Below are 23,877 nucleotides of genomic sequence, written 5' to 3' on the forward strand. Positions count from 1 at the left end.
TGAAAAATTTAAGAGGAAAAAAGATAAAGTTTTTCCTTAGCACAGTTTTTGTCATGTTGCCATCAAATCTATTGCTATCATGTAAAAAACCACTTTACATTTAAATTGTATAGTAAGGTCATTTGACTACTGTATTTGCTGTTTATGATATGTAATCCAAATCCTACTTCAAGAAAGGATTTAAGGAGTTCAACTATACAAATTTAGTTGGCATTTTATAATAGGCATATATAGGATAATTGAAAGAGATCAGAAGCCCTGTAGAGAAAAAGATTATTGTGTTAAAAAGCAGAACTGATTAAACAATTACTCGGATGTCAAATTTAGTCCTGGCTTCTTGGTAGCCAAGCCAAAAAAGGGAAAAATCATGTGCATTTGGCTCCAAATATATAACTAAAATACAAGTTGACCTGTTACATAAAAATGATGTGTGAAGTTTTGGGTTTCTAAAATATATTTGGCAATAATTGGTACTTTTAAATAACTGTCCTGTTCAAGTAAATAGTCACAGTCAAAAGGGAGTTATTTTGGGGAAACAGACTTTTTCCACCAACTTATATATGACAAGAATTCTCAAAGAAAGGTAAACTTTCTCTGATTGAATTTATGACAAAGCTCTTAGAACATGGAGGGAGGAGGAGGAGAGGCAGGGAAACTAAGAAACTGAGATATAGTGTGCCCTGAAAAATTGTTCTGCAGATGTGTAGACCTTCTTCCTGTTGTGGTATCTTGATAATGTTCAGCCACAGAAAACCAGGGCACAGAAACTGGGGACATTGTATTTTCATACTCTAAGGAGAGGTCATAGGAGCCTGGAGGAGTACTTGCCTCCTCCCTCGTGCCATTGACAGGCAGTGAATAGTAGTGGTTGCATAATAGAGCCACACTTTTCCAGCTTGTTTTATTCCAGCCTTCAGAAAACTGTATTTTAATCATAATGCTTAAAATGCAAGTTTCATAACAGTAGTTACCCTTGCCACACACAGTATCCAGTGAGATTTTGTTGCGTGTCTTCCCTTTTTTAATGTTGGTCCTGGCCCCATACGTGTATTTTACAGCACTATGGATCATGAAAAGCACTGCTCTCGAGTAATTGCAGTGCAAATTCTTTGTTGTTAATTAGAAATCAAGTCATTTGCTTTAAGGTACAAAATAGATACCAGTAGTGACATTCTGTTACTTCAGTCTGTAAATGCACTGATCTCCTAAAGTGTTAATGGTTCTCCATTTGATTTAACTCGAGGCAATGTTGCTCTAATACTAGGGTAATTTTCTTTTTCGGAAAAATCCATGTGATTTGACAAATTTCTCACTTTACATAGTCTGTGTTCCACAAAAATTAGAAATAAATTGTACATGTATTTTTAAATACATGCTTGAGATACTTCTGTTTAAATCCTCTAGTGCAGAGGTCAGCAAAGTGTAGTCCATGGGTCAGATGGGCCCACTGCCTATTTACGTGAGTAAAGTTCCATTTGACCACAGCCACACTCATTAATGTGCTTTATTGTGGCTGCTTTCCCTCTACAGCAGCAAAGTAGAATAGTTGTAACACAGGCCATGGGGCCGACAAAGCCTAAAATGTTGACTATATGACCCTTTTTCAGAAAAAGTTTGCTGACCCCTCTTCTAGTGATTCATCTTTCAAAAATCTAATCCTTTCCTAATGTCTTATAAATCCAGATTTTCATGTGCTGAATTTGCTCAATTTCAAGCAACGTAATATTGCTTTTGATTTAATTTTCCTTAATTTTGTTAAGTTTCCTTTCGTTAAATACCTACTAGACATTCATTTAACATACATTAACAGTAATCCTTGTGCCGGACCCTGTGCTGTGGCAGCCATCAGATCCGCTGAGTTCTCCTACCTCAGCAGGTCCAGTGGATTTGCCTCAAAGGCACACTTTCCCGGCTGTCAGTGCCCAAGCAGAGCAGGAATGCGAAGTAGGGTTCATTCCAGCAGACACAGGACTCTGCCAGGAGGTGCCTTTGGTCCAGCTCCTCATTGGCCTGGCTGAGCCCCTCTTGGAACTTGTGCTACAGTCCAGGACTTCCTACCCAGTCCTCCTGCCTCCCTCTCTGCTGCAGGTGTCAGACCTACTTTGTGGTCTGAAAGCTCTCCCTGCCTTCTCCTCCCTTTCCCACTTCTCTCTCACAACTAAGTATGTTTTGACCTCCTCTTTTCAGCAGAGGCCAACTAACATAGCCAGCCACAGCAAGTGTATGTAAAACATGTTTACTGCCTTCAAGGGCGCATGGGAGCTGAGGAGGATGGGTGGGTGGAGGAAGACAGGAACAAATGGAAATATCATTTACACATTATAGTATTGTGTTGCAAATATGCTGGGTAAGCAAGCAGTTTCTGTTTTTAGAGTTTAGAAGAGGGAAAGAGTATAGTGAGGGTACAAAAGGGAAGATTCTGGGGGAAGTGGGCACCTTGTCTCCTGGCATGTAGTACTTACACAGTAATTGTTCAGTGAATGAGCACAGTTTGGGTAGGTGAAACTGGGGCACAGGGAGTGTGTTTAGGGCTTAGAAATCATGCAGAGATAAGGGAGGAATGAGAAAGGTTACTGAGGGTTGGCCCAAGGGCATTTAAAAGAGTGGTAAGAAGTCACTTTCGAAAGACAGATTGGAAATGTTTACAGAGGATTTGAAATACCAGACTAAGAAGTGGATTTTATTCACAGAAGTTGAAATACCAGCAAAGGTGTTATAGTAGGAAATACAGTGGCAGTGGGGTTTTAGGAAAATTAACCTCTACATAAAACGGTAGGGGAAAAGACACTAGAGGGTAGATGGATTGTGAGGCTATGGCAGTTCAACTTTGTGGTGATAATGGGTGGCAGAGAAAATAGAAAGAAGGAGTGGTTTCTGGGGACATTGTAAAGTGAGAAGAAAGAACCGACTTCCAGATACCCAAAATCTGTGGATTTGTACTATGGCAACACTGAGAAAAGTGGTACCACAATGACAGAAATAAGATAATCCTGGGTTGCACTGCTTCCTTGCTTTCTGTACCGAGGCTGAGATTAGAAGGAAAACAGTGACCTTGACTCCTTCTTTTAGACACATAAAATTTGAGAGGCTGTCAGGATAGCTTAAGTGTCTGTCAGACACTTGGAAATGAGAAGTAAAGCTCAAATGGGGCATCAGGGGAGCTGCACGTTTGCTTACACGGTCTCGTGGATTTCAGTCCCTGGCTTAATGCTTGCTTTATTGTTCAGACTCTTGTTGTAGTCCTTCATGAACCTTTGTAAAAGGCTCAAATACATGTTAAAAAAAAAAAAGGTAATCTGAAAATATGTTAGTGGTTTCCAGATGGTTAAAAATCTCCATAAATGATCGTATAATCTCTATCATTTTAAAAATATAAAACCCTTCCATAGACTCAATAATGTATGAGACACACTTATACTCAATTTATACTCAATTTTGTATGAGCTAATGTATGAGACAAAAGGGTGCCTAATGTTTAGACTTCTTTATAAACTGTTATAGAATGGAAAAGGTAAAATTATAACTTTCAAAAATAGATGTCATGGAAGTGCTTGCCAAAAATTGCAAATAATTTCACTTGGATTTTAAACTGGATATTAAAAAAAGCACTCCTCAATGAGTTATGCCAAAATTCAAGAATGAGAATGTCAAGTTATCCAATAGGATATTTTAGCACACCCGCCATGAGGAAATAAACCAAGGGGCATCTTGTATCTCTTTTTAAGCATTGTACTCAAAATATTTTTTACTATAAAGAAAGGATTGCACTATGGATATTGAGGTTTTTTTATCTGAAGAAAAAAATGATACAGGAAGTTGTCACCATGTGCAGTAAAGCCAGTTAACATTTCAAAGTAGGTTTGAGGGGAAATTTTATTATTATTAATAAATATTATTTTCTCATATTGCATCAGAGGAATTTATAACCACTGTTTTTAGAAACCACGTGGCGCTCTCTGCTTATTAAAACTCTAATATATTTCTTATTTGTTAAATTCTTTTTAATTGAAGTATAATTGACATACAGTGTCCTGTTAGTTTCAAGTGTACATCATAATGATTCAATATTTTTATACATTATTAAGTGATCTCTATGATAAGTTTAGTTACCATCTGTCACCATATAAAGTTATTACAATATTATGGACTGTATTCCCTATGGTACACATTACATCCCCACAACTTACTTATTTCATAATTGAACACTGCTTGTTAAAACTTTTATAGATTTCTGGGGCGCCTGGGTGGCACAGCGGTTGAGCGTCTGCCTTCAGCTCAGGGCGTGATCCCGGCGTTATGGGATCGAGCCCCACATTGGGCTCCTCCGCTATGAGCCTGCTTCTTCCTCTCCCACTCACCCTGCTTGTGTTCCCTCTCTCGCTGGCTGTCTCTATCTCTGTCGAATAAATAAATAAAATCTTTAAAAAAAAAAAACTTTTATAGATTTCAGAAAACCACAGTTTTGATTTCTATCTTGTTTCTATGGTATTTTCCATACATAATAATTTTAATGTTATTATATTGTCGCTTTATGCATTGGGGATCTGTGTGTGTGTGTGTGTGTGTGTGTGTGTGTGTGTGTGTGTCAGTGCCTTCGTGAGTAATAAATCTACATCTTTTTAAAAGGTTATGTCTAGAGAAGATATGTCCACACTGGTTTCTCTCCTCAAGAACTTTATCAGGAGCCGAAGCAATCAATGCCTTGAGGCCATTCTATTTTGCTGTACATCCAGATTTCTTTGGACAGCACCCCAGAGAAAGGGTAAACGTTTATTTATTTATTTTCTTTAGTCCCCATTTCATAAACTGAAGTTTTGCTAATTTTTGACACAATATAATACAGTTCTATAAATTTGGATTGTTCTTTTGTAGTGATAAAGTCAGCGTTTTGAACTATTTTGTAATATACATACTGAAAATTGAAAATCTAATTATTGTTGTTTAATGAAATCTGACAGAATGGAAAATGTATACATTGGGCTCTGCCCCCAGTTCCTGATACAGAGCTCCTGACACTCTTATAACTTCCTAAGTGAGAAGAGCACTAGAAGCATCTCTTGTTCTGTTCTTTGGTCTTTGACCCCATCCCTGACACCTGACTCCTAAAACGGTTGCAAATCCCTAAATGGTAGCAGCACCAGGAGCATCTTTTGTTCCAACGTGGTGATCCTGGGTGGCTCCTGCCTGGGAGCTGGTCACCAGAAAGACCAAGGCATGATTAGAAGCTTGGAATTTTCAGCCCCAACCCTCAACCTCCAGAGACGAGAGAAGGGCTGGAAATAGAGTTAATAATTGATCATGCCTACGTGAGGAAGGCTCCATAAAATTCCAGTAGTATGGGGTTCAGACAGCTTCCGGGTGGGCAAACACATCTACCCTGGAGGGTAATGCTCCCAAACGCCATGGGGACAAAGGCTCCTGCACTTGGGACCCTGTGTCTCTCTTCAGCTGGTTGTTTATCTGCATCCGTTATTTATCCTTTACGAGGTAAACATAAGTCAGTTTTTCCCTGAGTTCTGTGAGCTGCTGTAGTGAATTAATAGACTCTAAAGAGGGATTGCTGCAAATCGCTGGTTGGTCAAAAGCACAGGTGATAACAGGTGTGACCGTCATCTGAAGTATGCATATGGGGGTGGGGTGGCAGAGGGAGAGGACAGTCTTGGGGACCTGAGCCTTTAACCTGTGTGATCTGACACTGTCTCTGGATACATAATGTCAGAATTGAGTTAAATTGTAGGACACCCAGCTGGTGTCACAGAGAATTGCTTATTGTGGGGAAAAACCTCTACTCATTTGGTGACCAGAAGTGTCGGAAGTCAAGTGTTTTGTGTTAATATACAGGAGGCACACAGGAGATAGACTGGGTTTTTCCTTTATATGAAAGCTGTCATTTTTTATGAAGGCAATAAAGCTATCATGGAGACTCTTTAAAGTATTAGTAGTAATGTTTTCTGAACTAGTGTTTAGAGTAAAATTGAGTTTTGAAAGAAAATTTCAGGCTTCTGTTACCATGGTCAATCTTTTTTTTAAGGATGGTTACAAGGAAAGTTTTCAGTGCCCTAAATGGTTTTCCCGTCTGTTGCATGCTGCTGGCTCACTTCCCTACAATCTCAGTTATTGTGTGCTCAAGGAATGCAGACAAGATCAGAAGTAACTTACAATAAACTTAGGAAGGATGGTCAATATTATTTCATTGGTTCTGTTATCTTCTTTAACATTAATACCTGGTTTAAGATGAAAAGGAAGTTAGAACTCTCGAAAATTTCGAACATTATTATATAATAGAAAAAAATTAATTTTGCTTCTTTGCTCTAGGAAAATATTCTGATTGTGGTATTTGATGTATATGTTGGCTATTAAAAGTCAGATCCTTTCTAAGTAATTAGTAAAATGAATCAACAGAAAAATATCCATTACTTTGAGGATGTTAATTATTTAAGGTTTTTAAACCCAACATGTATGGAAGAATTTGGCCTAGAAGTAGGTGAATGTTTTCCCACTTCTACCAATGTATCTTTTGTTTTTTGTTTTTTTTTATTAAAACTTTTGTGTGCTCTGAAAGGTGAACTCAGCAGGCTTGGGTTACTTACACTTTACATTCCAAAGAAATTCCTCCTGGCTTTGGTATTGGCCTGTGACCACCTCCTGGGAGATAAGCTCTCAGCCCTTAGAATATCCTGCCTGATGGGAATCTTTTGTATGTGTGAGGTATTAGGCCATGCCAGATATTTTATGCTAAAAATGTGATTTTTGGTGAATGCCTGTATTCATATGTCTGAGGCCTTCTGGGTGTGCTGGGAGATTATTTGAATAGCTAAGGTCAGTCACATGGGCATTACATGCCTGCGTGAGTGAGCCCAGTAAAATGCTGGACACCAAGACTTGGATGAACTTCCTCAGTTGACAACACTTCTCATCCATTGTCACACGTTGTTGCTAGGGAATTAAGCGCTAGCTGTACAAATCCACTGGGAGAGGACAGCTGGAACCTTGCACCTGGCCTCTCCTGGACTCTATCCTACATGCCTTTACCCTTTGCTGATTTTAATCTGTATCCTTTTGCTGTAGTAAACCATAACCGTGAGTATAACAGTTTTTCTGAGTTCTGTAAATCCCTCTCTCAGATTGAACCCGAGAGTGGTCATGGAGAGCTCCAACACAAAATGCCTGAAATGTAATTGTTCTAGTAAACTAATATAGCTGACCCTTGAACAGTGCAGGGGTTTGGGCATTAACCCCCTGCACATTCGAAAATCTGTGTATGACCTTTGACTTCCCCCAAACTTAACTACTAATAGTCTACTGTTGACTGGAAGCCTTACCAGTAATATAAACAGTTAACACATATTCTGCATGTTGTGTGTATTATATTCTATATTCTTATAGTAAAATAAGGTAGAGAATAGAAAGTGTTATTAAGAAATCATAACAAAGAGAAAATACATTTACAGTGCCGTATTTATCAAAAAAAATCCACATATAAGAGGGCCCATGAAGTTCAAACCCATGTTGTGCAGGAGTCAGCTGTATTTTCATTTACTCTTTCAACTTGTATTTGAGTGCCTGCTCAAGCCTTGGTTACTGGGTTTTTATTGGGGGTCAGTCACATAGACGTGGTTTGTCCTTTCCTTTCTTGTTTAAGTGTCACCTTTCATGAGGCTCTCCCAGATTTGAAACTGTCACCCCCATCTTCCTTCCCAGCGCTCTCTGTCCCCCATATCCTGCAGTACTGTTTCTGTTTCCCTTCCATAATAGGCATACTGTCACCAAAATGCAAGCTCTGCAGAGGCAGTTCACCCTTCCTGGCACCTCAAGTTCAGTCCAGTCTTCTCTGCATTTGTATGGGATACCCTTGTCCCTTTTCTAGAACAGACTGAAAGTGCCATCTGGTCAGCAACAGGCCAGGGTCTCAAAGTGAAGCACAGCTATTGTTGTTAATCCTTTTCATTTTAATTCAGTTTTAAAATACAGAAAACATTTCTAGGTTTCAAAAATCAAAACTAAATACAAAGTTTACTCAGAAGTCTTACTCCTGTCCCCATTTCTTTTACCCCATTCGTATAACTTCCTGTAGATAACCATTTTTATTAGTTTCTGGGTTGTTCTGCCTATCTCTTTTTGGCAAAAATAGAAACTTGTAGCGAAACAGAATTATGAAGATTTAGTCTTACACTAGGAGGAAACGTACCTTAGCTGCTCACTGAACCATGGTAGCATATTATAATCAGTGAAACAGACAAACAAAAATAAACTGATTGTTCCTAATTTCAGATCACACAATGTGTCTGAGAAGAAACCTACAGTGATAGGAAACATGGTTACTATTCAGACCTTCTGTACAGCTATTCCTTCACTAAAGTTTCTTTTTTTCACTCAACAACCTTGGAAATAACTCCATGTCAATTCCTAGATGTCTAGGTCACATTCTTTCTCTCTTTTCTTTTTGGTTGTATAGTACTCCATTGAATGAATGTACCATAATTCAACCAGTCTCAGGATGGTCGTTTTAAGAGGCCTTTACAGAGAGAAATAACTTGCAGATATTTTCTCCCAGTAGCTTATTTGTCTGTATACTGCTTATTGTGTTTGTGTATGTGTGTGCATGTGTGGTTTTTTTTGAGTTTTTAGTTGTGGATTATCAATCATGTATTTATCATGAATTTTTAAATGTGAATTAGCAATCATGTATTGTCAATCATGTATTAGAGATATTTAGTCATAGGTAGGCTTTTTCCACACCAAAGTTATAAAGGAGTTCAACATGTTTTCTTCTAGTACTTACGTACTTTTTTTTCACATCTTAGCCATAAGGAGTTTGTTCTGTTACTTGTAAGAATGTGGATCCAATTTTATTCTTCACCAGAGAGCTATGAAATCCCAATGTTTTTAATACTAAATTATTTAATACCCTCAATAATGTGTTTAAAGGTCAGGATATAATTTCTGTTGTTTTATTGTTCTATTTTGTGTGTAAATGACCCTTGACATTTTTTTCCAGGAAGTCAATGAAAATTCTCTTAAGAGATTAAGTGTCTACTTAGAAAATCTCCAGAAACCAGGCTTCAAGTCTTTGAAACCAACTCAGCTTACATTTTATGTAAGAGAAACAGAGCAGAATTCCTCTGAAGGCCAGGAACCGTTTAGCACTTCCGGTATGTCTTCTTGTTTCTAGTGTTTCCCTTGCAAGCTATGTGATAAATATGTTCATTAAGTCTGCCATTGCCAGAATACCTTTGGATTGAAACCTTGGTCGTAAAAAAATAATAGTATTTAATTGATTGTTTTCCTAGAATTAGATTCTATTCCTGGCTACCTGTGTTTGAACAAGCCATTTTTTTTTGTGTTTAAACTTTTTTGTCTGTAAAACTGAAATGTTCCTATTTGTTCACTTCCTATTTCATGTTTTAAGTGTTAACCATGTATATAACAATTTATATTTTTTTAAAATACAGCCTGTATTCCCTTATTTAGTCATGAAAATACCCTGTGAAGTACGTAGTATTTGCCCAAGTAAATTATTTGCAAGGATTTTACCAGGACCGGAGATGGAATGTGGGTCTTGAACCCGAGCCTTTCAACACCAGATGTAGGATCTTTCTAATCAGTGTTAATAGATAGCCTTCTTTCTGGCTCTTCATACTGCTTTAGCCCTGATCCAGAAATACTTAAAATTAAGGGCAGATAGAGTTTTATCATTTCTCTAAATATCTGAATAAAGGGATCATCCTTTTGGCGATCCTTGAGGAAATAACTTTATATTTAGAATGAACTTTAAAATAATTTAAAGGTTTACCAATAGCTTTCTGTGAGTTAAGGTTAAAACAATTAGAAAATGCACTATAATTTTTCTTTGACATAAACAGACAACTCAAAATCTGATAGGTTTTTGGGACCTAGAATCTATTTCTACCTCTGCCAGTGACTAGCTGTGTGAGCTTAACATCTGGTTCTTCATTATTAAAATGAAAGAGGTTAAGTACTGTGTGTAAGGACTGAAGCATGAAAGAAGTTAAGTACTGTGTTTAAGTACTGAAGCACTCACGGTGCTACTCTATACCTCGGGCTCGCAAGGCTCTCAGGTACTCAAATGGAGCGAGGAGGAGCTTGATCTAAAAGGTGCCGAAACAAAATCTTTATGTGGAAAACAACTTCCTACCCAGTCTCTTCAGGAACGAGCGTTTGATAATACATTTTCTCTTTGTTTTCTTACTCTCTCATGTTTGAATGTGGGAGATCAGGAATCGGAAATTCTTTCCTTGATTGTTTCTCCATCTACCCTTAATTTGAGAATTTTATTAAAAATAGTCACTATTGGAGGGAAGAAAAAAGATGGCAGAGGAGTAAGGGACCTTTTTTCAGCTGGTTCCCCAAATCGAGCTGGATATCTACCAGACCATCCTAAACACCCACGAAATCAGCCTGAGACGCAGGAAGATACATCTGGATCTCTACAAACGAACATCTACAGCGCTGAGTATTGAGGTACGAAGCAGGGAGCCATGAATTTGCGCACAGATATAGGAAGATAAACAGAATGGGGAGGGAGCCGCCGCTCTCGGGCGCTGGGAAGCAGTAGCCACCTGCACTGGGGAACGGGCTGACTTGAGGACCGGACTCGCCGACCGGTAGCTGCAAAGAAACCAAACTGAAACTGGGAGCTTGGGAGCCCACGAACCAGACTGAAGCAGGGAGCTTGGGAGTGCGTGCACGCAACCAGACTGAAACCAGCGCTCTGGACTGCGCATGAACCACACTGAAACAGGGAGCTCAGGAGCGCACAGAAACTGGGAGCAGCTAGAGGTGTTAGAAGCACAAAGGACAGAGACCTGCTGGCCCTGGGAGGGAGGACTGGGAGAGTGGCTGTGGGGCACACAACCCGGGACGCTGCGGGGTTTTTAGCAGCACTGACAGAAATAGAGTTAAAGTAGCCAGGAGCTCAGTGAAGAGCTGACTGTGATCTCTCTGTTGTGAGACAGAAGCTAGGATACGGCCACTGTTGCTCTGACTCTCAGAAGAGTCACAGAAAGCCGCCAGGGAAAGCTGCCGGAGAAAAAAAGCCTGGAAAAACCAGTTCTCGCTGTGCCCACCCCCCCCCCCCCCGAGCCACAGGAGACAGGGCAACTCAACCCAAACAAGGTTGCCTGAGTATCAGCACGGCAGGCCCTTCGTCCAGAAGTCAGGCCAAAAAAACAAGAAGCCCACAAACCTAATGTCCCTATAAAACAGGTGCATCTTGCTTGGGTCCTGGTCAATAATTTGGGCTCTGTACATACCCGCAACCACACCTCATCAGAATGACAAAGAGGAGGAATCCCCAACAAAGGAAAGAAACAGAGACTGTGGCCTCTGCCACACAACTAATGGATATGGATATAACCAAATTGTCAGAAATGGAGTTCAGAGTCACAACGATCAAGATGATGTATAGGCTTGAAAAAAAAATTAATGAAAATATTAACAAGTATATAAAATCTCTAAGGGCAGAAACGAGAGTGAATCTGGCAGAAATTAAGAATGCTCTGAATCAAATACAGTTCACACTGGATGCTCTGATGGCCAGGGTAAACAAGGCAGAAGAATAAATTAGTGAGTTGGAAGATGAGATGATAGAAAAGAAGGAAAATGTGGGAACTTGGCTTAAAAAACTCAAGAATGTAGAATACGGGAGATTACTGACTCAATGCAATGTTCCAATGTGAGAATCATCGGTGTCCCCAACGGGGTGGAGAAAGAGGTCTAGAAGAGATATTTGAACAAATTGTAGCTGAGAAGTTCCCTAATCTGGTGAAGGAAACAAGCATTCGTGTCCAAGAGGCAGAGAGGACCCCTCCCAAGGTCAATGACAACAGACCTACACCACGTCACATAATAGTGCAATTCGCAAATCTTAGATCCAAGGATACAATCTTGAAAGCAGCCGGGGGAAGAGAATCCTCACCTATAGAGGGAGGAACATCAGAATAACACCAGACCCATCTACAGAGATCTGGTAAGCCAGGACAATCTGACAAGGCATATTCAGAGCACTAGGTGAGAAGAATATGAAGCCAAGGATACTGTATCCAGCAAGGCTGTCATTCAGAATTGATGGAGAGACAAGGACCTTCCAAGACCAGCAGAAACTGAAAGAATATGTGGCCACCAAGCCAGCCCTACAAGAAATATCAAGGGGGGTTCAATAGAAGTAAAAAGACCCCAAGAGTGATACAGAACAGAAATTTACAATCTATAGAAACAAAGACTTCACAGGCAGCATGATATCATTAAAATCATATCTCTCAATAATCACTCTCAATGTGAATGGCCTAAATGCTCCCATAATGCCACAGGGTTGCAGATTGGATAAAAAGAAATGATCCATCCATTTGCTGTCTACAAGAGACTCATTCTGAACCTAAAGATACATCCAGACTGAAAGTGAAGGGATGGAAAACCATTTTTCTTGCCAACAGACCTCAAAAGAATGCTGGGTAACAATTCTCATATCAGACAGATTAGATTTTAAACTACAGACTGCAGTTAGAGATACAGAAGGACACTATATTATTCTTAAAGGATGTATCCAACAAGAGGATCTAACAATTATAAATATCTACACCCCCAACAGGAGAGCAGCTAGATACACAAGCCACCTCTTAACCAGAATAAAAAGACATATAGATAATAATACGTTAATAGTAGGGGACCTCAACACTCCACTCTCAGCAATAGACAGATCACCTAAGCAGAAAATCAACAAAGAAACAAGAGCTTTGAATGACATACTGGGCAAGATGGACCTAACAGATATATACAGAACACTACACCCCAGAACAACAGAATACTCCTTCTTTTCAAATGCATATGGAACTTCCTCCAGAATAGACCATATACTGGGTCACAAAACAGGTCTCAACCGATACCAAAAGACTGAGATTATTCCCTGCATATTCTCAGACCACAATGCTTTGAAACTGGAACTCAATCACAAGGAAAAATTTGGAAGAAACTCAAACACTTGGAAACTAAGAACCCTCCTACTCAGGAATGATTGGGTAAACCAGGGAATTAAAAATCAGTTTAAACAATTTATGGAGACCAATGAGAATGAAAACACATCAGTCCAAAACCTATGGGACACTGCAAAGGCAGTCCTAAGGGGAAAATACATAGCCATCCAAGCCTCACACAAGGGATTAGAAAAATCTAAAATGCAGTCTTTATATTCTCACCTTAAGAAGCTGGAGCTGGAACAGAAGAATAGGCCTAACCCACACACGAGAAAGCAGTTGATCAAGATTAGAGCAGAGATCAATGAATTAGAAACCAGGAGCACAGTAGAGCACATCAAGAAAACTAGTAGTGGATTCTTTGAAAGAATAAATAAGATCGATAAGTCACTGACCAGACTTATTCAAAAGAATAGAGAAAGGACCCAAATTAATAGAATTATGAATGAAAGGGGAGAGATCACAACCAGCACCAAGGAATTAGAGACAATCATTAGAAACTATTATCAACAACTATATGCCAGTAAATTAAACAACCTGGAAGAAATGGATGCCTTCCTGGAAACCTATAAACTACCAAGACTGAAACAGGAAGAAATTGATTATTTAAACAAACTGATTAATTATGAAGAGATTGAAGCAGTAATCAAAAACCTTCCCAAAAACAAGAGTCCAGGGCCTGATGGACTCCCCAGGGAATTTTACCAAACATTCAAAGAAGAAATAATACCTATTCTCCTGAAGCTGTTTCAAAAAATAGAAACAGAAGGAAAGCTACCAAACTCATTCTTTGAGGCCAGTATTACCTTGATCCCCAAACCAGGCAAAGACCCCATCAAAAAAGAGAATTACAGACCGATCTCCCTGATGAATATGGATGCCAAAATTCTCAACAATATACTACCTAATGGGATCCAACAGTATATTAAAAGGATTATCCATCACGACCAAGTGGAATTCATCCCTGGGACGCAAGGGCAGTTCAACATTCGCAAATTGATCAGTGTAATAGATCATACTTAGAAGAGACAAGAACCATATGATCCTTTCAATTGATGCAGAAAAAGCATTTGACAAAACACAGCATCCTTTCCTGATTAAAACTCTTCAGAGTGTAGAGATAGAGGGTACATTCCTCAATTTCTTAAAAACCATCTATGAAAAGCCTACAGCAAATATCATTCTCAATGGGGAAAAGCTGAAAGCCTTTCCCTTAAGATCAGGAACATGACAAGGATGCCCACTCTCACCATTATTGTTCAACATAGTACTAGGAGTCCTTGCAACAGCAATCAGACAACAAAAAAGAATAAAAGGTATTCAAATTGCCAAAGAAGAAGTCAAACTGTCTCTCTTCGCAGATGACATGATACTCTATATGGAAAACCTAAAGACTCCACCCCCAAATTACTAGAACTCATAGAACAATTCAGTAATGTGGCAGGATACAAAATCGATACACAGAAATCAGTTGCATTTCTATACACTAACAGTGAGACTGAAGAAAGAGAAACTAGAGAATCGATTCCATTTACAAAAGCACCAAAAACCGTAAGATAATCTCGGAATAAACTTAACCAGAGAGGTAAAGGATCTATACTCTAGAAACTACAGAACACTAATGAAAGACTTTGAAGAAGACACAAAAAGATGGAAAAACATTCCATGCTCATGGATCGGAAGAATAAACATAGTTAAAATGTCTATGCTACCCAGAGCAATCTACACTTTCAACGGCACCCCAATCAAAATACCAATGACAGGGGCGCCTGGGTGGCACAGCGGTTAAGCGTCTGCCTTCGGCTCAGGGCGTGATCCTGGCATTATGGGATCGAGCCCCACATCAGGCTCTTCTGCTATGAGCCTGCTTCTTCCTCTCCCACTCCCCCTGCTTGTGTTCCTTCTCTCGCTGGCTGTCTCTATCTCTGTCGAATAAATAAATAAAATCTTTAAAAAAAAATACCAATGACATTTTTCAAAGAGCTGGAAAAAACAATCCTAAAATTTGTGTGGCACCAGAAAAGACCCCAAATCGCCAAGGAAATGTTGAAAAAGGAAAACAAAGCTGTGGGCATCGCGTTGCCTGATTTCAAGCTATACTACAAAGCTGGGATCACCAAGACAGCATGGTACTGGCACAAGAACAGACACATAGACCAATGGAACAGAATAGAGAGCCCAGATATGGACCCTTGGCTCTAAGGGCAACTAATCTTTGACAAAGCAGGAAAAAAACATCAGTGGAAAAAAGACACTCTCTTCAAAAAATGGTGCTGTGGAAATTGGACAGCTATATACAAAAGAATGAAAGTTGACCACCCTCTCACACCAGACACAAAGATAAACTCCAAATGGATGAAAGACCTCAATGTGAGATAGGAATCCATCAAAATCATAGAGGAGAACGTAGGCTGTAATCTCTTCGACATCGGCCACAGCAACTTCTTTCATGACACATCTCCAAAGGCAAGAGAAACAAAAGAAAAAATGAACTTTTGCGACTTCATCAAGATAAAGAGTTCCTGCACAGCAAAGGAATCAGTCCTCAAAACAAAGAGGCAGCCCATGGAATGGGAGAAGATATTTGCAAATGACACTACAGATAAAGGACTGGTATCCAAGATCTATAAAGAACTTCTCAAACTCAATACACGAGAAACAAATAATCAAAACAACAAATGGGCAGAAGATATGAACAGACACTTTTCCAATGAAGACATACAAATGGCTAACAGACACATGAAAAAATGTTCAAAATCATTAGCCATCAAGGAAATTCAAATCAAAACCACATTGAGATAACCACCTTACGCCAGTTAGGATGTCAAAAATGGACAAGGCAAGAAACAACAAATGTTGGAGAGGATGTGGACTAAGGGGAACCCTCTTACACTGTTGGTGGGAATGCAAGTTGGTACAGCCACTTTGGAAAACAGTGTGGAGGTCCCTTAAAAAGGTAAAAATAGAGCTACCATATGACCCAGCAATTCCACTACTGCGTATTTACCCCAAAGATACAGATATAGTGAAGAGAAGGGCCATATGCACCTCAGTGTTCATAGCAGCATTGTCCACAATAGCTAAATTGTGGAAGGAGCCAAGATGCCCTTCAACAGATGACTGGATAAAGAAGATGTGGTCCATATATACAATGGAATATTACTCAGCCATCAGAAAGAATGACTACCCAACATTTGCAGCAACATGGATGGGCCTGGAGGAGATTATGCTACACGAAATAAGTCAAGCAGAGAAAGACAATTATCATATGGTTTCACTCATTTATGGAACACAAGAAATAGCAGGGAGATGGGTAAGAGAAGGAAGGGAAGAATGAGGGTAAACAGAAGGGGGAATGAACCATGAGAGACGGTGGCCTCTGGGCAACAAACTAAAGGCTTCAGAGGGGAGGGTGGTGGGGAATTGGGATAGCCCGGTGATGGGTATTAAGGAGGGCACATATTGCATGGAGCATTGGGTGTTATATGCAAAGAATGAATCATTGAACACTACATCAAAAACTAAGGATGTACTGTATGGTGACTAATGTAACACAATGAAATTTTTTTTTAAAAAATAGACACTATTCTTCGTTATCCAAAGACAAAAAGTCAACTCATAGCCCTGTTGTGAAGGAACCTCTCTACTGAAGAATGCTTAAGTGATAGTAGTAATAATAGCAAGTAATTAGGTTTATCACTCTAAATGACACAATTCTATTTGAAATTGTAAATAATCATAAATGTGCTGTGTAAGACCAAATATTTATAAATACTCTTTAATAGATACACAGTCAAGATTAGGCTACAAATTGAAAAACATCATATACTGAGGCATAGTGGTCTACTTAGATCTGATGATTTCTCCATGACAGATGGAATGTATGAAGGCAAATTACATCCTTTTTAGTTTTTAAAACAAGAATGTTATCACCGTTCTATTTTTATTTGTCTGTATTTGGGAGAGTCAGGATCATTTCTAGTAGCTACAATTGCCACTTTCATGACCACCATTTACTGGGGTTGTCTTGAGTTTGACTACACCTGGAGTTAAAGAATAAACCAGGTCTGTTTGTTAGGGAAGGAGCTAACAGAGGGAAACAGAAACTTAGGAAGTTTCACACAGCAAGTTAGGGACAGAGCTGGTACTAGAACTAATGTCTCCTTAATCCTAGTCTAATGTGATTTATACACTTCATTATCCTTCTTTAAAAATATCGTTAGGGGCGCCTGGGTGGCTCAGTCGTTAAGCGTCTGCCTTTGGCTCAGGGCGTGATCCCGGCGTTCTGGGATCGAGCCCCACATCAGGCTCCTCCGCTGGAAGCCTGCTTCTTCCTCTCCCACTCCCCCTGCTTGTGTTCCCTCTCTAGCTGCCTGTCTCTCTCTCTGTCAAATAAATAAATAAAATCTTTAAAAAATATATATTGTTAGTAATCATTTTTGCCTTTGTCTTTATGACTGAGATTGACACTCAAAGATTTAAAACATTTTTATGTCTTTAACCTCTTTATCTGATTATAAAATTAAGATCATTGATAATTAAGATGGTAATAAGATTTACTACTGTTTACTGCTGATTTTCATTACTAAAATTAAAGGCTTAAATCATTTCTTTTGCTCTACATTTTTGGTGGCCTACGAGGAAATAAACTTCCTTAAAACAAGTAGAAGATTCACTGGGAGCTTTCTATGAGTTAATGATAATACAAGTGGCTGTAGGCAGCTGTGGCTGAGTAAAGACAGAAATCCTCTGCTTTCGTGAATGGTGAACTTTGAGCCTTTCATTAAACAAAAATGGATTATAGAAAAAAATAAATTCAAAATGGGAGATAACATACAGCTCATATGACAAAAATATAATGTTAATGTATGAAAAGCTCTTAGAAACCAAAAGGAAAACACAAAGTAGCTCCATTACAAAAATGGGCAAAGACAATGGCCAAACAGTTCAGGAAACAATATATACAAATAGCCAACAAACATTAAAGTGTTTAGCTTCAGTAGTCAAATCCAAACTAAACTAATTAGGTACTGTTTTCCGATAAAGCATATGTGCATTCCTTAACCCTTACACTGGATTAAATAATTAATGGGATTGATAAGATGGAAACAGGTTTATTCTTGACTGAGCTCTTCCTAACTTCAAACACAGGAATTAGGACTTTCCTTTCTTCTTTCACTGACTAGAACAGCTCTCCTGCCAGTATTTCTCACTTTATCATCTAATGATTTAAGGAATTCAACTAAAAAAAAAACTGAGAGTTTTCATGTTCTAGATTTCTTAACTCTGTGTGGCAAGCAGAGTATCTGTCTCTTGAGAATAATTTAAATTGTGATATTGTCATCAGTGGCAACAAGAAAATACATTTCAGCCTTATATGAAAAGTGAAAAATTAAAAACTTTTATGTCCATCAATTTCAGAAATGTCAAATAAATTATGCTTCATTACCTTCATTATATGGACTGGATGTATAACTGCTGTAAGGAGCGGCTTAATCCATATGTACAGACATGGAAGAATCACCAAGTTTAAATAACAAAAGCAAGTTCAAAGTAATATGTCTAGAATGATACTATTTATGTATTAAAAGGAAACAATTCAAACTGTAGGTGTGTGTTTGTGTAAATAAATAGAGGTGTATATCCTATGTAATGTACACACATAAGCACATAGAAAAGGTCTAGAGCAATCCTGTCCAACAGAACTTTCTGTGATATAAATGTTCTGCATTTGCACAAATACAGCAGCCACAAACCCCATGTGACTGTTGAGCACTTGAAATGTTGTTAGCATGACCAGAAACTGAATTTTAATTTTGTTTAATTTTAATTAATCTAATTCTAAATTGCCACATAGGGCTAGTAGCTACCATACGAGATTGTGCAGGTCTAAAAGCATAGTACCTAACTGTTAATAGTGGTTACGTCTAGGGGCGCCTGGGTGGCGCAGTCATTAAGCGTCTCCCTTCGGCTCAGGGCGTGATCCCGGTGTTCTGGGATCAAGCCCCACATCAGGCTCCTCCCCTATGAGCCTGCTTCTTCCTCTCCCACTCCCCCTGCTTGTGTTCCCTCTCTCGCTGGCTGTCTCTATCTCTGTCGAATAAATAAATAAAATCTTTAAAAAAAAAAATAGTGGTTATGTCTAGTAAAGATGTGAGGTTGTATGCCTGTTAACAGGAGACTTTTATTTTTACTATATGTATCTCTAATTTCACAGTGAGGATGTACTTAAATAATAATGTTATAATTTTCAAAACCAATTAAAAATACTTTTTTTTTTTTTTAATGAAGAAAGAAGCAGCATGCTGTATTGGAGAAAATACTGGTCTTGGAGTCAGCTCAGATTTAAGCCCTTGCTCTGCATTCTTTTGAACCTCCTTGAGCCAGATTTCTTCACATTTGCAGAGAGATAATAATCACATGGTTGGTGGGGTGTTGATACATAAATGCTGCTAGAACCATGCCTAACACCCAGTAATGAAGAGAGAAAAAAAGGAGAAAACAGTAGATTTCCTGTTGAGGATATAACAAGTTAGATTACTAACATTAGCCCACCGACTACCCAAAATCAAAATCAGATTGTGAAGCATTAACTTTTAAACAATTAGGGAATTTCACATCCCTTCCAAAAATATTGAGTTATTAGGTAGTTGGGTAGACAAGTGTGAAGACAGTGTCCTGTAATTACAGAGAACATTTGAGATGAGTTTGTGTCACCCCTGAGACTAGACTGTTGCTGCTCCCATGTGAACCACTGTCACGGTATAACCTCCCCGTCCCCCTCCCCCTCTTTGTCTTAGTGCCAGAAACCATCTTTCATGGACACTTGCTCATAGAGAGCTTTTCCATCTCTTAGACTATAGAGACCAAATTATGGGCAGCGTTGAAAATATTCTGAATCCCCTCCTTGGGCTAGAATGGGTTTGGTCTCTAGTGCCAAGCTAGACAGGGAACTGATGGCGGAATTCGTGAAGGTAAAGATACTGTGGTATAGTTTTGGAGAAGGGAAGTAGTTTTCTGTTTATAGATTATTTGCCAGTAGGTAGATTTTAATCAGTAATCAAGTGTTTTTAAAAGATTTTAATTTTATTTATGTTGCATAAAAAAAGTGTTTTTAAATAAAGCGAATAATCATCTGTATTGTTTGGGGGAATTATATTCTCTAGGATTTCGAGCAGTCAAATTTACTTTGCACACCAGAGATCTGCTAAGCACAGTGTTATATATTCTCAACTCCTGCAGTTTATCTGTTGAACATATCCAAAGCTCGAACACTAATGTGCGTCCCCAGCCTCTCAAGGAGGCCAAGAGGATGCCTGACAGGCCCATCAAGTGGGACAAATCTTACTACCACTTCACTGGATTCAAGGACCCTCACGAAGACCCCGAACAAGTCTCAAGAATGGAAACTACCCTAACGTATGTAAAAGTTCTTATTTAACTAAGCTTATTTGTAGTTGATATTTAAAATGAAAGTCTAATCTTCCAGGAAAAGTAATTCTATCAATATAGTTAATCCAGTAACCATTATGAAAAAGATGTTTCAGGTTTCTTAAAGTTGCCAGAATACTTTTCCAACTGTATTTGATTTGTAGTCTTTTGATACCAGACACATGCAAGAGATTGTTTTGTTTTAAGTTTTAAAAATTCTGCTCAAGTTACCCCTGGTAAATGGAGAAAGGATATACCTAAGACTATTTAAAAAAAAAAAAAAAAAGCCTTCTTCATGTGTTAAGCATTTCCAGTTTCTCCAGGTAGCGCAGCAGTAATATCCTTTAGTGTAATAATCCATACCTGATAAAAATGCATGAAGACAACATTTGAAAATATCATCTGGGGGGTTATAAAGTAAGCTCTCAGCTATAAAATAAATTAGTCCTAGCGATGTAGTAATGTACAGCCTGGGGTCTGTGGTTAATAATACCATATGGTATATTTGGAAATTGCTGAGATAAAAGATCTTCTCAGTTTTCATCACAAGAAAAAAAATTCATAATTATGTATGGTGATGGCTGTTAACTAAACTTACTATGGTGATCATTTTGTAACATATACCCATAACAAATCATTATATTGTATACATGAAACTAATATGTCCATTATATCTAAATTTAAAAAAATATATCATCTGGAATGTATTGAGAAAGAATAATTTTTAATTATAAAAAACCATGTATGAAATATTTCTCTTTTATTTGTCCTGTTTGTAAAGTCACCATTGTTTTTTCGAGTAAGTCCTTTTTGGACCCGGTAAAGACCAGCCATCCTCTGCTCCTATGGTTGTACCTAAAGAGTCCGTGGCTCACCACAGGGTTCCCACTACTACACGTGGTAAAGTACCCTTGATTATCTACTGGCAGAGCATTCGCTTTGTGGATTACCTGTACTAACTCAGGAATCCCTGCCCTTGTTATCTAGCTAGATGCCCAATAAAGCTGCAGAGACAAGAAAGTAGCAATCTAGTACAGAAAGGGAGACATACCTGTTTGAAGGCATGTGTGTACATGTCTGTGGGGTGGTCTATCTCTGATCTGTGTGTGTAACTAGTGGGTAAATCACCTCCCTAAATATGTGGATTTTAATTGTTCAAATTCTCTTTGTAAACAAAACCAAAATGAAAATGTGACTTTGGAAATGATAATATAATGACAGACCAGAAGTAATGAAGATATAGAGGTAAAAAAAAAAAAAAAAAGAATAGTCATGGTAAGATAGAAATTGATGATTAAAAAAATGGTTAGAAAAACAGAAGAGATGATAGAAGGTAATTACATGCAGAGGCTATGATGGAAGTTGAGTAGATTGCTGTAGCATGAGCAGCTCCACGCCCCTTCGAGCCAGTCTCGACCTTCTCCCGAACACAGATGTTGCTCACTTTGAAAGCACTCTACTGAGGGCTTATTCAACAGTTTGTCTTACGTGAGTTTTTCGCAGTAAGGATTCCAGGAGCTTTTATCATAAAAGCCAGAATGATATCTGTGTCAATTTCTTGTTTCAATTATTAATTTTTTAAATTTGTAATTATTTTAAAAATAATTATAAAATTGTTGAACCATTGGAGAGCTTTCAACTCATGAATCGAGTGATGCTGCCTCATAAGATTTAGGGTACCTGTAATACAGCCAAAAATTGTTAGCCACCACGGTCATTTTGGCCATATGCAGTTCAAGTTTTTATTTTTGATTCCTGTATTGTTTAATTTCATCTTATATATTTAGGTTGCAGAAGAGGAATCAGAAGGATCATGTGCTGAATTATAATGGTCACTAAGAGCATAAAAATGATAATTCTTCAAACTTACATCAAACTGATCTTTCCTTGATTTATAAATTGTATTCACCTGATCAAAATTTATTCTTGAAAACATGTTAAGCTACTTCTAATATTTCAAGATGTAATTGTTTAGAAAGATGATATAATAGCAATGTTATTAAGTGTAGACTGAAGTCGTCTCTTGTGAAATAAAACACAGAAATTGTGAAAATAAGTCAGCCAGGATTTTTTTTTTTAAATAGAAGAATTACCAGGTTATAACAGCTCCAATGTGTTTTCATAGTACGTTTGGTAATTCCTTTCCTTTTTTTTTTAAGTGGTAATTACATTTCAATCCACATTTTACATGCTATGTAATTCCGAATTTTTTAGCAAATTGTGCTTTATCTTACCTCAAAATCAGTTTAGTGTATAACCATATAAAATAGATAAAATGAAATTTTTAATGCCTCAGGAGTTTTTTCCTATACTGTAATAGAAGTTTGCCAGTCTCAAAAAAAATTAGGAAATGCCCCTCCATGGACATGTTGTAAATTTTAATATGTCCGTATTTTGGGTATATTCTCTGATTATCAAATAATATTATAACAAAATGGATTTTATTTACATAATTTGTGTTTGGAAGGAGCCAATAGGATCCATGTCTGTCTAAACAAATAATCCTATATGTAATACCTTTCCCAATGAAAAAATATGCCATTGAACTATAGCAAGACCATTGAAATGCTCTTCTGTCAAGCACTGAGATCCAGTAAATGTCAGACTTCTGTTTTTTACATTCGAACTTTGAGTTATATTTCACTTTCAGTGTTGAAGTCCTAAATCAATCTTAGTGTCCACAAAATGCCACATTGGATAACTATAACATTGGAACTATTTCTGTAGAACATTTGAAAATTTTAGTCATGATTTAACTCATATCATGCATTTATTTATTTTTCCCCTTTCTATAAGCTAAGTCATTAGTGTTTTTCATATAGCAAGTATAACACAACTTAGTGATTTGGGACCAGCAAAGTTGTTTTGCTTTTGCTTTCTTCTTCTTTTTTTTTTTTTAATTTTTTAAATATATGTTTTCTGTAAGTAGTGTTTCTCAAAATACTTTAATTATCTAGAAACATACCTTTATTTGCATGTGTATATACTGAGTCACCGTTCAAAATTTCTTACTATGAAAAAAGTTTTCTTACTATGTATGTGTTGCAATCCAAGAAGTTTGAAAAGCTATTGGTGTAAATGCCATACTTTGTTCCATGCAGTTTGAGGCCCAGGAGTTTGAAATTTATGCCATTTTAACTATATTGCGATTTGGGTTCATGGCTCTCCTTTTCATCCTCTTAAACCCATGAAAAACAACTCCTTGGCTCAATCCCAGGACCCTGGATCATGACCTGAGCTGAAGGCAGATGTTTATTTATTTATTTTTATAATAATATTTTTTTATTATATTATGTTAGTCACCATACAGTACATCCCTGGTTTTTTATGTAAAGGCCAGTGATTCATTAGTTGCATATAACACCCAGTGCACCATGCAATACGTGCCTTCCTTACTACCCATCACCAGCCTATCCCATTCCCCCACCCCCCTCCCCTCTGAAGCCCTCAGTTTGTT

The 23,877-nt window shown here is 38.0% G+C and overlaps 1 protein-coding gene across 15 annotated transcripts in view; it reads left to right on the plus strand.

Annotated features, from left to right (window-relative positions):
• The window catches only part of TCAIM (T cell activation inhibitor, mitochondrial), a 70,270-nt gene that overhangs the window by 18,871 nt on the left and 27,522 nt on the right, over positions 1–23,877 (plus strand). For all 15 annotated transcript variants that reach the window (XM_026496627.4, XM_026496625.4, XM_026496635.4 and 12 more), the window contains 3 exons: positions 4,627–4,762; positions 8,999–9,152; positions 20,156–20,408. In XM_026496627.4, the coding sequence (XP_026352412.1) occupies positions 4,627–4,762; positions 8,999–9,152; positions 20,156–20,408 (543 nt within the window). The remainder of the gene's footprint in view (positions 1–4,626; positions 4,763–8,998; positions 9,153–20,155; positions 20,409–23,877) is intronic.

This window comes from Ursus arctos, unplaced genomic scaffold (assembly GCF_023065955.2).
Source record: "Ursus arctos isolate Adak ecotype North America unplaced genomic scaffold, UrsArc2.0 scaffold_20, whole genome shotgun sequence".
Classification (NCBI taxonomy): Eukaryota; Metazoa; Chordata; class Mammalia; order Carnivora; family Ursidae; genus Ursus; species Ursus arctos.